Source organism: Lepisosteus platostomus, chromosome 2, assembly GCF_059453375.1.
Source record: "Lepisosteus platostomus isolate fLepPlt1 chromosome 2, fLepPlt1.hap1, whole genome shotgun sequence".
Classification (NCBI taxonomy): Eukaryota; Metazoa; Chordata; class Actinopteri; order Semionotiformes; family Lepisosteidae; genus Lepisosteus; species Lepisosteus platostomus.
This window is the reverse complement of record NC_142612.1, coordinates 17,179,963-17,192,973: the sequence shown is the minus strand read 5'-3', so window position 1 is coordinate 17,192,973 and position 13,011 is coordinate 17,179,963. Positions and strand designations below refer to the sequence as shown.

Genomic DNA, 13,011 nt, shown 5'->3' with positions numbered 1-13,011 from the left:
TTCCCATTTTCATTACTTCATTACTCTGTTCTTCCCCCACTAAATAGCTGGTATGTGAGAATTCTTGTGCACTATGGCTGCCATCGCATTATCCAGGTGGATGCTGCACATCGGTGGTTGTGGAGGGGAGTCCCCATTATCTGTAAAGCGCTTTGAGTGGAGTGTCAATAAAAGCGCTACATAAGTGTAAGCAATTATTATTATTATTACTATTATTAATATTATTATTAATACAGGGTTCTCAATTAGGGACACCCATGTTGTTAATAAAAATGTAAAGATCCTCTAGTGGTGAACAGTGGTATCACAATAAGAAAAGTGAATTTTCGCAGCTGTGTCACACTAGCAACCTCAGCATACAGAATGTTAAGCAAACCCTCCTCAATGTAAGCTCAATATGCTCGCCCTAAAAAAAGATCACCCTTATTTCTGAATAAACAGCTATTAATAGTTGCCCTGTCTTGTCTTACTGTTGCCTGCTTTTACCATGATCAAACAGAACAGGAAGAGTTGCTTTTCATTAACTTTATCTTCATAGGTGATCAACTTACAGTATGGAGAACAGACACAGGAATGTATCAAACACTCCCACAGTGAGATTTTAAGGCAACACACCTCACCTGAAATTCAGCACCCATTATAGAAATTATGAATACACCCCAGATAAAAAAATATTTTCCTGCAACTAAAGATTCAGCTGGAGCAAAAACTAGAAAGCACTGTGGTCCACCAGGACTGGATTTCACATTGGAAAGGGTTCATACTGAAAGTAATAGTACCTATTATCATTAAAACAAGCAGACAGAACATCAGGATTATTGCTAATTACAGAAAAGGGCTAAATGGCACCCTCAAAGGTTTGAAACCTTACAGCACGTTCCTTTGTACAGTATGTTCAGTAATGTTTTTTAGAATATTTACCTCTGAGACTGAAAAACTACCATTTTAAATTATGTATGAGGAATATACCGGAGAACCAATACACTCAAGGAAATAGCAACCTCCTCTGAAAATGAGACACTCTGGTCTCAGAGATAAAAATGTGAAGTGTTTGCATGCACAGGGTAGAAGTGAGAAAGAAATTTAAATTTGATTCAAATAGAAGCTCCCGAATGCAAATCCCATCCGCTACAGACATAGTTAGCATTCGGCCTCTGCTAAGAAACTGCACATCACAGGTGAGACACATCTCTTGCTATCGTTCTAAGAACAGAACTGTATCACTAAGAGACAGTCAAAGAGACTGTATCACTTCTGCCTGGCAATGATAATGCCAGCAATATCTTACATTTGCCCAATGTCCAGTGAAATTTAGGAAAAACGAGAAGGCTGAAGATATCATGGAACACTATGAGCATGAAATAAAAACTTTCTGCACATGGTTGGTCCAGTGATAAGCTTGACTGAACTACCAAAGATTGCTAGCTGTATAAAATTGATAATATTTTGTATATTATTGTCATTATGGGAATGTTAATGATAAAGCCTTAATATACAAAGATACTGAACCAACCAAAACAGTCAGGAAAGTCTTCAATAAGACGATTGCCTGTCCAAAAATTGCCTGTCTCTTAGTTAAGCTTGAAAAGTTAAATGCCTAGCCCTTCTTAATGTTAATTCTTTAACAAACACATTTTTATCATTATTTTTATGTTTGTCTTAAATTTGGATTTTTATTCTTGAAGGAGAAGTGGCTCATTTCTGATGACAACAGGATGACTTCCTTCGGACATCTGAAATTGTGGTAGAAAAGGCCATGTAGAATGATTTTGATGTGTAAGACGTTGTAGAGCAAGCTTTGAAATAACTCTGGAAAAGCATATGAAACAACAACAATTCTTGCTTTCTTTAATGCAGGGGGGGGTCACCTTTGATTACAGTATTTTCGAATGGGTGCTTTGACAATAAAATGGTCAGAATTTTTAAAAGCAAGTGCTTCATTTTGTAATGAATGGGAATAGAAATGTATTCAACACCTATAACATAAAGACCAGCTCCCAATTAAATACAGAAAGGTTTAAGTGAATTTTGCATGCTGTTTTTTAAGCTTACAGAAACAATACTTCAGAAACAATTTTTAAATGTTTTTGGGAATATGATGTTATCTAGATTTGAAATATTTTTGAATGAGTAAACAGTTAAATAAAAAGATATTTGATTAACTGATTGCTTGTGTTTTGCTGCCACATTTTACTTATATCTGGCACCATGTTACAGAACACTCTTGGGCAGCATGGAAATGCAGGATATTGTAGGGCCAAATGTAGAAGAGGGCTTACAGTTTAACTGAAATTCAATTCAATTCAGTGAATATCAATTCAAAATCTTCAGGAGCTGAAAAGTGAGGGTTATGGTAATACAAGAGGGAGTCATGAACTACAATTTGTTGACAGTGCCAGATCACTTGTATTTCACTAACAGGATGGTTATTATATTATCCCTTGAGGTTGGGTTATTGTTTGCAGACTTGCAGTTTTTAATGCCGTGCCAATTCTGGGCCACTGTATTTTGTAGATTTGATTTAACATCTTGTCTTTAAGAACTGTCATTTTAAAACCTATACAGGTAGGACACGGATATGCAGTCCATTTCATCCACAGTTATTACCAACCTCTTCCATTTTCTTAGTGACACGGAATCATTATTTTGCCCAGGAGAACATTGGGGTTAGTTTAATGAGCCCCAGAGCCACACATCAAGGTAAGTTCACAAACAACTATTGGCTCACAAGTTCACAAGTCATGAGGGAATACTACCTGCCTGCCAGGTGAGAAACTGCAACCATGGAAACCGCTTCTGCCTTATCCATCTCAACAGGATCTGAAGTATGTGGCAGGAGAGCTCTGTATGGGGGAGTATATTGGAGTACTGATCATAGCCACACTGAGGAACCCTGGCAAGAGCCCTCTTTAAGACACAGGTGGAAACGTGAGACTGGAAGCTCAGAGCAGTAACATTCGGCGGAGAAGACTGCAGGGACAATGAATCGCTGGTCTGGGCTTCTCAGGTGGCACCGTGGACAGATGAAGGAGGGCATGAAGAAAGAGGAGGAGAAAGATGGAAAGAGGGCAGCTGAAGTCAAACACCGACTGAAGTTAGTGTTTTTATTTGTCAAAAATGTGTAGGGAAAGCTGTGTGGCCCTTTGTATTTGCAACAGCAAACGAAGATATGTGTCTTTTCAGTTTCTCTCCGGCAAGGCTAGTTCGAGTTCTTTGCATCTAGAGGCATGCTATCTATCTAATTTTAACAGAACAGCATTTGTGAAGGAGGAATTTGTTTGAGTATATTTGGTGTGGGTTATATATTTCCCTGCTTCTCTCTTCTACCTCAGAAGCTGGAAGGATGTGGTAGTAGACCCTTCCAGTGATGTCTATTTCACCTGGATCCAGGTCATGATCATCCCTGTGTTGTACAACTGGGTTATCATCATTTGCAGGTAGGAAACCAAATGCTTAATCAGTATAAGAAGGAAATGCATTTTTTACATTAACAGTATAATGATTGCAAAGGTTGCAAATATTTAAAATACATTTAAAATGATTGTGCTAGAATCAATCTGACAGAGAAGACAGTAACTAGGAGCTTCCATGACGATGCTTTATACAGTCGACTTATATACAGTCGCACTTTGCAAATTTTATGTTTTGGCAACAAAGCCACAGCTGTATGAGCTCAACCAAAGTGAAGGGGATTGGGCAGAAAACCCTGAAGTCAGGAGGTGTTTAGCTAGATTATATTTTACGGACATGGAACAGGGGATAACACTCATACTCCAGAGGTAAGTACACTGTTTACACATGGTGGCTCGAATGTCCAGCATTGTGAAAGGCCTCTCACATCTGACTGCAGGAACCCTCTACCCCTCTACTACAGTGATCTCTAGCCATGGGCACAATTGTTAAAAGGGTATTTCCTCACAGATGAAGAAGAGGAAATTTAAACAAAGGAGAAATATATCAAGAAATGCTGGAAAACTAAGCACAAAACTGAACACTGTTTTTAAATGCAGTTTTTGATTTGAAGCTGCATTTTGGTTGGAAACTACAATGCTGTGCATTTGTGACTTTTCCTTTAGCAAATGCAGTAAGATTTCTGAAACAGCAGCAGCCCATTTTTATACCATACAGATCTGTGCATGGTGTAGTGAAGCAGCAGGATTTTGGAGTTTCCTGACTGCTTGCGCTCTATGAGTCAGTCGCTAGAGGCTAAGAAAGCAGTTGTAAGATTTTAGTATACTAAGATATTTATTCGATACTTTTATATACAGTAACTTATTTCCTAATGCTGACTTCCTCTGTTTTGTTACAGGACATGCTTCGTGGCAGTACAGAATGACCACCTGGCTGTGTGGCTTACCCTGGATTACCTATCTGACCTGTTCTACATAGCTGATGTCATTTTCAAGTTTCACACTGGTACGCTCCACTTCGAGACATGTTTCAACAGTCTTCTGATTAGTGTCTGTACAGTCCTGTGAATTCTCCCACCACTCAGCCAAGTGAAAACACTGAACAGACAAAGTGGGAATGATGATGCTTTATGAGAACAAATCAGAAATATATTTTTTACAAATAAATATCAATATTAGGAATAAGACAACTGAGATAAAATAATGTTATCCCAAGTGTCTGACCTTGTGAGGCTGTTGTTTACAGTTTGGTCCTGATAGTCTGAAGATCCCTGGTTTAGGTCTGGGCTGCATCACCAGCTGATCACTGCTGGGCTTTCTAAGGCCCAGGGTTCAAGTCTACCAGAGTGTTCTTGGTGTAGTGAGCAGCAGTATCTGCCTTGGCTCTGCATGCTGAAGGTGTGTTTACGTAACTTACACTAGTGCACAAATACAGTATATAGTTTGCCTTGATTACAAGAACAATAAAATAATAGCTCAAAATGGAATTGTGACAAGTCTTGCCCTTGCCTCAAAGGGCTCAAAGGACCTGCATTCAATGAGTAAGTGGCCATGCTCAATGACTAACAAAGTAAAGTATAGGAGGCTTTATTACAGCATTCATCTACAAGTATGCTTATTATGACTAAAAAACCTCTTAACAAACCTTTCAATCTCATCTTTCCACACACACACACCTGCATGGCTTTTTTTAGACCACTACTAATCAGGTCCATTTGAGATTGTGGAATTTAGTGCTTCACCATTCATCATTTAATAATCATATCAACAATCATGGAACCCATCTACAGGTGTTAGAAGGCTTTTAACGACCCCTAGTGTCAGGTTGGCTGTTATTACAGTCGCTTCACATGCCAGCCAGAAAATATTCTTATAATTCTAAATTAGGAGAATCGAACTAAGAGTAAGCAAAAGCTTCTGTTTTACTGTAAAAACAGCACCTGAAAAAAAACTGTCCCTTCCCAACAATCAAAATAATCAGTATTTTAAAAATACATTTAAAATGATCCTCTTCCCTTGGAGGTAGAGGTGCAGGGAGTTGTACAATTAGGCGGTGTTTTTATACTGTATATGAAGAAAGATTATTTCCTTTTACTACTTGCCATGCAACCCCTGAATCTCTTGGAGACAAAATGTGGTTTACAGAAACACTTCCAAGACATTAGCAGTTTTAGGGTGCAGTCTATGAAAGGACTTCTGTCATGTAGAATCCATCGTTACCTCTCAGACCTGTGTGTTTGTTAGTTTGCAGTAAGGTTGGTCCACCTTTGAGGGGATGAGTAAAAGCTGATTTGTGCTCTAGGGGGTCAGGACTCAAGATTTGTAACCTATACAGAACCTTAATAGATCTTTCTAAATAATTTGTAAAGTGTAGTTTATTCACTTGTAATTAATTGTGGTAAATAAATATTTGTGTTTTAGGATTGTGCCTCCTCATTCACCATCTGGCTTGCCTTGGACAGAAAGACCATGTTACCTGCTTTGTCCATTTTCACTCCTGAACATAGGAGGCATCTTATCTAGGATTTTAATTTGATGTCAGGATTTTTTAATTTATTTTTACATTAATACAGTACTTCTCACCTCATATGTTGTAACATTGTATGCATTAAAATCAATTTCCATTAAAATCATGAATATGCATAAATTAAGATAACTGGACCTGACAGTTTGTGACAATGTTTCTGTTTGCATTTGCAGGGTTCCTGGAACAGGGCATTCTGGTCACTGATCACAGGCGGCTCAGAAAGAGGTACCTCACCTCCTCACAATTCTTCTACGATGTGCTGTCCCTCCTCCCAACAGACCTACTGTACCTGCGCCTGGGCCTCAACTACCCGATGGTGCGCGTGAACCGCTTCCTGCGATCGTCCCGAATCTCAGAGGCATTTGACCGCATGGAGACACGTACTTCCTACCCCAACACTTTCCGTATCGCCAAGCTGATGCTCTACATCTTTGTGTTGATGCACTGGAATGCCTGCCTCTACTTTGCCCTGTCTTCTTACATTGGGTTTGGGGCAGACCGTTGGGTGTACCCCAATACGTCTATCCCTGGGTATGAGTCTGTACGACGGCAGTACTTCTACAGCTTCTGGTTCACAGCACTGATCTTCACCACCGTGGGCGACAACCCCATGCCTGAGAGGGAGGAGGAGTACCTCTTCGCCACCATGGATTTGCTCATTGCTGTGCTGGTTTTTGCCTCCATCGTGGGAAATGTGGGGACAGTGATCATCAACCTTCAGAGCCGGGACAATGTCTTCTTCCCAAACCATGAGCTGGTTAACAGCTACCTCCGCTCACAACGTGTCAGCAAGGACCTCAAGCAACGGGTGAACAACTGGTACCAGCACCTCCACATCAACAAGAAGATAACTCGTGAGAACGAGATTATGCGGCACCTGCCTGACAGGCTCCGGACCGAGATTGCTGTCAGCGTGCACCTGGGCACCCTGAGCAAGGTGACCATCTTCCAGAACTGTGAGAAGAGCCTACTGGAGGAGCTGGTGCTGAAGCTGCAGCCCCAGGTCTACAGCCCAGGGGAGTACGTCTGCAAGAAAGGTGACGTGGGTCATGAGATGTACATCATCAAGGAGGGGAAGCTGGCTGTGGTGGCAGATGACGGAGTCACGCAGTTCGCAGTGCTTGGGGAAGGGAACTTCTTCGGAGAGATTAGCATCCTCAACATCAAAGGTAAAATAAAATGAACTGAATATTTTGGGTAGTTTCTTATTTAAAACCAAGGGAAGAGACCAGAAGGTTTGCTATACAGGAATCGGGAATGTTCCAACTCTCTCTTTCCTAGCGTTAATCCCGCATCAGCAGAGTCCGCTTGTCGGCACACCAGTCTCCATTTGGTGGTTTGAACCAAATCTTTGAGCTGACGTTGCCATTAACTGTGACCGAGAATACTCCAACCGGCGCATCGCTCCGCCTGCCGTCGGAGTGAAAGGGGGAGGGGGAGAACAAAGTAATATAGCCAATTCATCGAGGGGGATTATTAGGAGGCATGGGAAATTTGGCCAGGATGCCGGGGTTACACCCCTACTCTTTTCGAGAAACACCCTGAGATTTTTAATTACTACAGAGAGTCAGGACCTCGGTTTTACGTCTCATAGGGAATGTTCCAACAATAGTGGTAATTTAAAAAAATATATATATTTCTTTGGCATTTTATAGATAAGCATATTAGTTTTTAAATTCAGCTAATCGTGTAGTTATAATTATTAAGTAGTGCAGTACAGCATTAATACAGAGTCAGAAGGCACAGAGACGGAGAGGGAAGAAGGAACACCATCTCCCCCCACTTCCTCTAAGTTTATACCATGTGAGACAACCTTGCTCTGATCAGTCTTGGAGACCATATTCACGCTAAGTAATCTGAACATTATTATAAACATCTTGCTATCTTTTTTTATGATACGAAATTTCCTATATTATGGAATCCTCAGGCTAAAAACGTTCTTTCCTAGTTTTTTATTCATTTTTAGAGGAGAGAGATTGATACTCATTTGTTTCTGGACAACCATGTTGTAGGAAGGGAGAATTATTTCTTTTAGGATACGATTATTTGGGTTGGATGATTATTTTTAGTATTTTTGGCCATATTAGGTTTTTCATAGTGTATTTAGATTACAGGGTTAGAGTTCTGGGTTTCTAGCTCAGTAGGAAGTGCTGTACGCCTCTGGAATGCATATATTGTCAATAGCTTTATTTTTTGTAACTATTGTGTGTAGTGTGAAGTTGTGCTTAAAATATTATAATTAATAAATTGATTATTTTATCACCAGTGCTTTTTTAGAAAATAAGAACATATAAATACAGTATGTTTATATCACTATTTTGTCATTTAAGATTAGATTCTGTTTATTTGTAACCTTGATATTTCACATGTATTTTGTACAAGCACAGGTATTTATGGTTTAAGATGCAGAGCTGGCAGAGTTGCAAGGTAATAGTTTTTAAATAACGTTACCCTTCACCTTGCACAGCAGAGCTAGTGTTCTTTGTTGTCATACTAAGGAAATGCCATGGGGCCAAAATACTGTAATGCATCTAGAAGCACTGCTTTCAAACACATATCCTAATACATTACAGCTGCCTTTATAATTTCCAATACAGGCAATAAGTCTGGAAACAGGAGGACAGCTAACATCAGGAGCATTGGGCACTCAGACCTGTTCTCACTGTCCAAAGAAGATCTGACAGGGGTTTTAACTGACTTCCCTGATGCCAAGCGGTTGCTGGAGGAGAAAGGCCGGCAGATCCTGATGAAAATGGGAATGCTGGAGGAAAATAGTGCAGCCAATGCGGAGAGCAAGGAAAAGGTGATGAAGAAAAGGGTGGACCGCATTGAGGACAACCTGGATGATATGCAGACCAAGCTGGCCAGGCTGATGGCGGAGCTGGAGTCCAATGCACACAAGTTAAAGGCCCGTATCGACCAGCTGGAGAAGGAGACCGAGCTGTGGGAGCCAGGAGAGGGGGAGGGGGATATGGAGGAAGACAGGGGAGACAATGACAACAATGAGGAGGAGCAGGAAGAGATGAAGAGGGAAGGGAGTGCAAAACAGGTGGCAGGAGGGAATCCACAACTCAGTGAAAATGAGCAGGAAGAAGAAAAATACAGCAAGGGGGAAGAAGGAAGTAAAAATGATGTCAGTGTAGAGAGAGGAGGGGGTGAAGGGGGACCAGGAGGGGAAGAGTCTGGCAAGTCAGCAGAAAAGGAGAAAAGCAGTGAACCTGAGCAAGGAGGTAGAGCAGGGAATATGGAGATGGTTGGGAAAGTGAGACAAGAAGGTGGTGAGGAAGGAGAGAGGTGAAAGTATTGATTATCGAGTTTTCAGCTGTGTCTAACGTGTCTAAGTGTCTGTGTAGAATACTTCAGCTATCCAGTCTATGGAGATCTGCATTCAGGTTCAGGTATTAAGAAATGTACTTTGGAATAATTATTTAAAACCATAGGTGGGCATCTCAGAATTGTAATGTATGCTTTCATTTTCAAGATTAAGGTATTATTGTGGATGTTACTAGGGTGAAAATCCTAAACCTAAAAGTTGGCTTGAGATTACAGTGCAATTAAAACCAGAAAAATACAGTCACAAAAACTGAATTAGTTCCTGTTCTCTTCTCTGTTAACACAACAGTTCACCTCTTAATAATCAGCCTTAATAGATCATTGATGATCATCTCCCATCTATGTTGTCAGCAATCATAACAGTGTTTCCTGATGATAGTGAATTCTTTTTATTGATTTATTTTAGATATTTCACATTGAAAGAGACACAGGGAAACAAGTTTTGTCATCTAAAAATGTTGCTTGTATTGGGATGCATTTTTCAGAAAATTGTGATAGTGCTAGGTTTTTCTACTCTTCTCTTTCAAAAGAAAGGACAGGGTTTCTAAAGTTATATCAATGAAGTCATGAGTGGGCATTGAGGAAGTGGAGGAGGTACTGTAGGAGTTTAAACTCCATGGTGCGATACCAATATAGAACTCGCCAGAGAGGGAGATGAAGAATTAATGAAGGAATGGATTGTGTGACAGTCTCAGTCAGCAGACAATTTTCCACTGATACTTTGGCTTCCTCTAGTGGTTGCCTCCTTGTCATTGCAATCTATCCAATGCAACCTGTCACACCAAAAGATGTCTTTCTGCATCAAAGCACTCATTTAAAGCACAGGTTAAGCACTATAGACCGGTCGATGCCACTTCAAGAAAAAACATTGTGAGCAAAACAGCACGATAATGCAACACAGTATAAAAAAGTATTCTTTTGAATATATTGTGAATATGTTTAAGAAGCCTAAGCAAGATGTAAAGTTTAATATTTGAAATATGAAATTGCAATTGATTTTTCTGGTGTTGTTCAGTGTAATGACAATACATTTTTCATTTTCCACATTATTATCAATAATTATTCTAAGAAAATGACTGTTAGATTTTAGAAACAAAACCACAGATGACCCATGTAGGATTGCCTGGCCTGTCAAATTTTGTTGCTTTTATCTGCCTCCTCACAGCTGGAGTGCCGATACGCTCAGTGTTATGACCTGAGGTTTCTGCTGCAGTGGAGCTGGCAGTTAGAAAATAATCATGAAGATGGAGCAAGATGATGTGTCAATCTTTGGGAGGTGTCGTGACTCATGGTCTCCCAGCTCGAGGCCTGCCTTTGACACTCTGTGTTTGGCTGTAATATCTTCCTGCCAGATTAAATTAGATTGCTTGGCTGTGATATGCGTGAACAGCACATCTTTGATCCACTGATTCTTCGAGAAAGTCTTTATCATTTAAATAAAAAGAGCAAAACTGGAACACAATTCGCTTAATAAGAACACTATTAAAATACAAAATCCACAACACCAACAGAACACTAGGTGGAGACATATACCAAGATTTTTAATAAATGTATGTGTCTTGCAACCTACGAAAAGGTTGTGGCTCATGTTCGTTGCTTGATCATGGCAACAAAGCTATCTGTTAAGGAACGGTTTAGGGGTGAGAGTGAGGTTTGTTTATGAAATTGAACATATTGCACTGCTGAAAATCTCCAGCTCTCTGCAGCTCTTGCTCAGTCTGCAGGCTTTCTTAAGATACTGTGAAGGGAAAATAAAGATCTGCACTCTCTTTCATGGTTGTTTTAATCTATTTTACAATTTCCCAACATAAAATGAAGTCAAAGAGACTTAACAGAAAATATTTTCTCAGGGTCTGCTATGAAAAATGTTGTTAAAGTGTTAAAAAAACTGGATTGTGATTTTATGTAATGCTATAAACGTTAGCATCACCTAATGGTGGTAATTACATATACAGTGCTTTTCTCATAAACAGAAGTTGAGTAAATTGTTCAAATCTAAGTAAAATCTAACTAATTTTACTTACACTTTTCACATGTACAGTAAATGGTTTGGCTTGGGCCTGTAACAGACTGATACAATACTTCTTTTGGTGGGAAGAAGTTTCAGTCTGTTCTCAGAATGTTCTCAGGCAAACCAGGACAAATATGGAACTTGTGACAACGTAGATGCTTGGAACACTGACAAAGGCTAAACTAGTTACAGTCCTAGTGCAGGAATGAGCCCTGAGCATTCTGGGTCCCCTTTATAGACCTACTGGAGTGAGTGGAGAAAGATGACGTGAGATCTCTTTTTTAGAGAGAGTCTGATAAACATAACCTTTCTGTGCTTTTGTTTTACAAGTATATTTTAATTGTTTAAATTGTTCAGTTTGCTCTAGCTGATCGATGTAGCAGATCCTTTAATAACCTTTAAGTAGTTACAGTACATGTTTTTAAACATACAGTGCTCTCTCTCAGTTTTGACTAGCACTTATTTAAGTATCTCATATAGTACAATTCACATAGCATATAATATAACAATAATATGTGAAATTATGTAACAATAATAAAAAAATGATGTCCAATAAAATTATAAACTGTGAAACTTCTTTTTTGGTAATGTATATTCCTTCTAAAAAAACAAACTATTTCTATCTCTTTTACTTCTAATATTCCCTAAAGTACAGTGTCTGTAAATGTACAAAGTACAATGTCTGAACATGTCCTGTGGTCCAAACATCTCCTCTAAAACATGCAATTTCTATTTTTGAGCAGACAATCAGTGAAAAAGTCTGAATACGTATGTTATTACTTCAGTTAAGACTTAAGGAAAACAGCTGAGAATGACTTCAGAAGCTGAGAAGTTCTTCAAATGAAAAGACTGAGACTCCTGGAACCAACCAGAGAGATGAGTTTTTCTACCTTGATGCTCCAGTTTTCTGGACACTGAGCAGCTGCTGAGCACTGGTCTGTGTGCATTGGTTTGTATGAATGGTTCTGTGTTCACAGATCGGTGTTCAAAGGTTTGTGTGCACTGGTCTGACACTGGCCTGCTTGCTGAAGAGGGCAATATTAAATGTCCAACTTCTTGTTACTGGTTACTTATTTTTATGTACTGTCTCTTCTGGAACTTATTATTTAAAAAAGAAGGAGCATGAAATAAAAAAATAAAAATGTGGCTGATTAATTTTTATAAGTCTCACAATCACAACTTACAATGACAATACAAACATTCATACATTATGTTTTATGCATTCCTAATATTTCTGAGTTGTTTCTCTGTTTAGCCTTTTCAATTGAACGTTTTTCAATTTAATCCCTGGAAATGCTTATGTCAGTGCTCTCCTCAGTCTATTTCCTCTTATCCCTGTGAGAAACTTGCCTTCATGGCAGTACAAAAACTGTCACTGAACACACATCAGTGGGTCCTTCATCCAGGTACTGCTGTGGCTCCTCCCTGCCTCCTGTAGTGTCCACTACAGCTTCTCCTCCATTCCTCACAGCCAACCACTGACCGTTGCATCTCTCATGATGAAGACTATCATACGTCCTCGCAGAAGCACGGCGAAGTAGGCCAGTTCTACCACGGCAGCCAGCTACCCCTCTCCTACCTGTCAGTCAGGCTGGTTGCTGTGGAAACAGTATCAGACTCCCTTGTCTCCTGGTGATTCAAGCTAGTTAAGGCTCTATTATGAATAGATAACAATATCTGGGCTCTGTAGTAAAAGTTACTGCTGTCACGTCTTTAGTTCTGTACTCCTA

The 13,011-nt window shown here is 39.6% G+C and overlaps 1 protein-coding gene across 1 annotated transcript; it reads left to right on the top strand.

The window, feature by feature from the left end:
• Nucleotides 1-2,876: 2,876 nt before the first annotated feature.
• On the top strand, nucleotides 2,877-11,763 carry cnga4 (cyclic nucleotide gated channel subunit alpha 4). The gene is made up of 5 exons (XM_088601385.1): nucleotides 2,877-3,100; nucleotides 3,336-3,437; nucleotides 4,310-4,416; nucleotides 6,111-7,106; nucleotides 8,535-11,763. The coding sequence occupies exons 1-5, from the start codon at nucleotides 2,982-2,984 to the stop codon at nucleotides 9,233-9,235; spliced, it is 2,025 nt and encodes a 674-aa protein (XP_088457511.1). The 5' UTR covers nucleotides 2,877-2,981; the 3' UTR covers nucleotides 9,236-11,763.
• The last annotated feature ends 1,248 nt before the right edge of the window (nucleotides 11,764-13,011 follow it).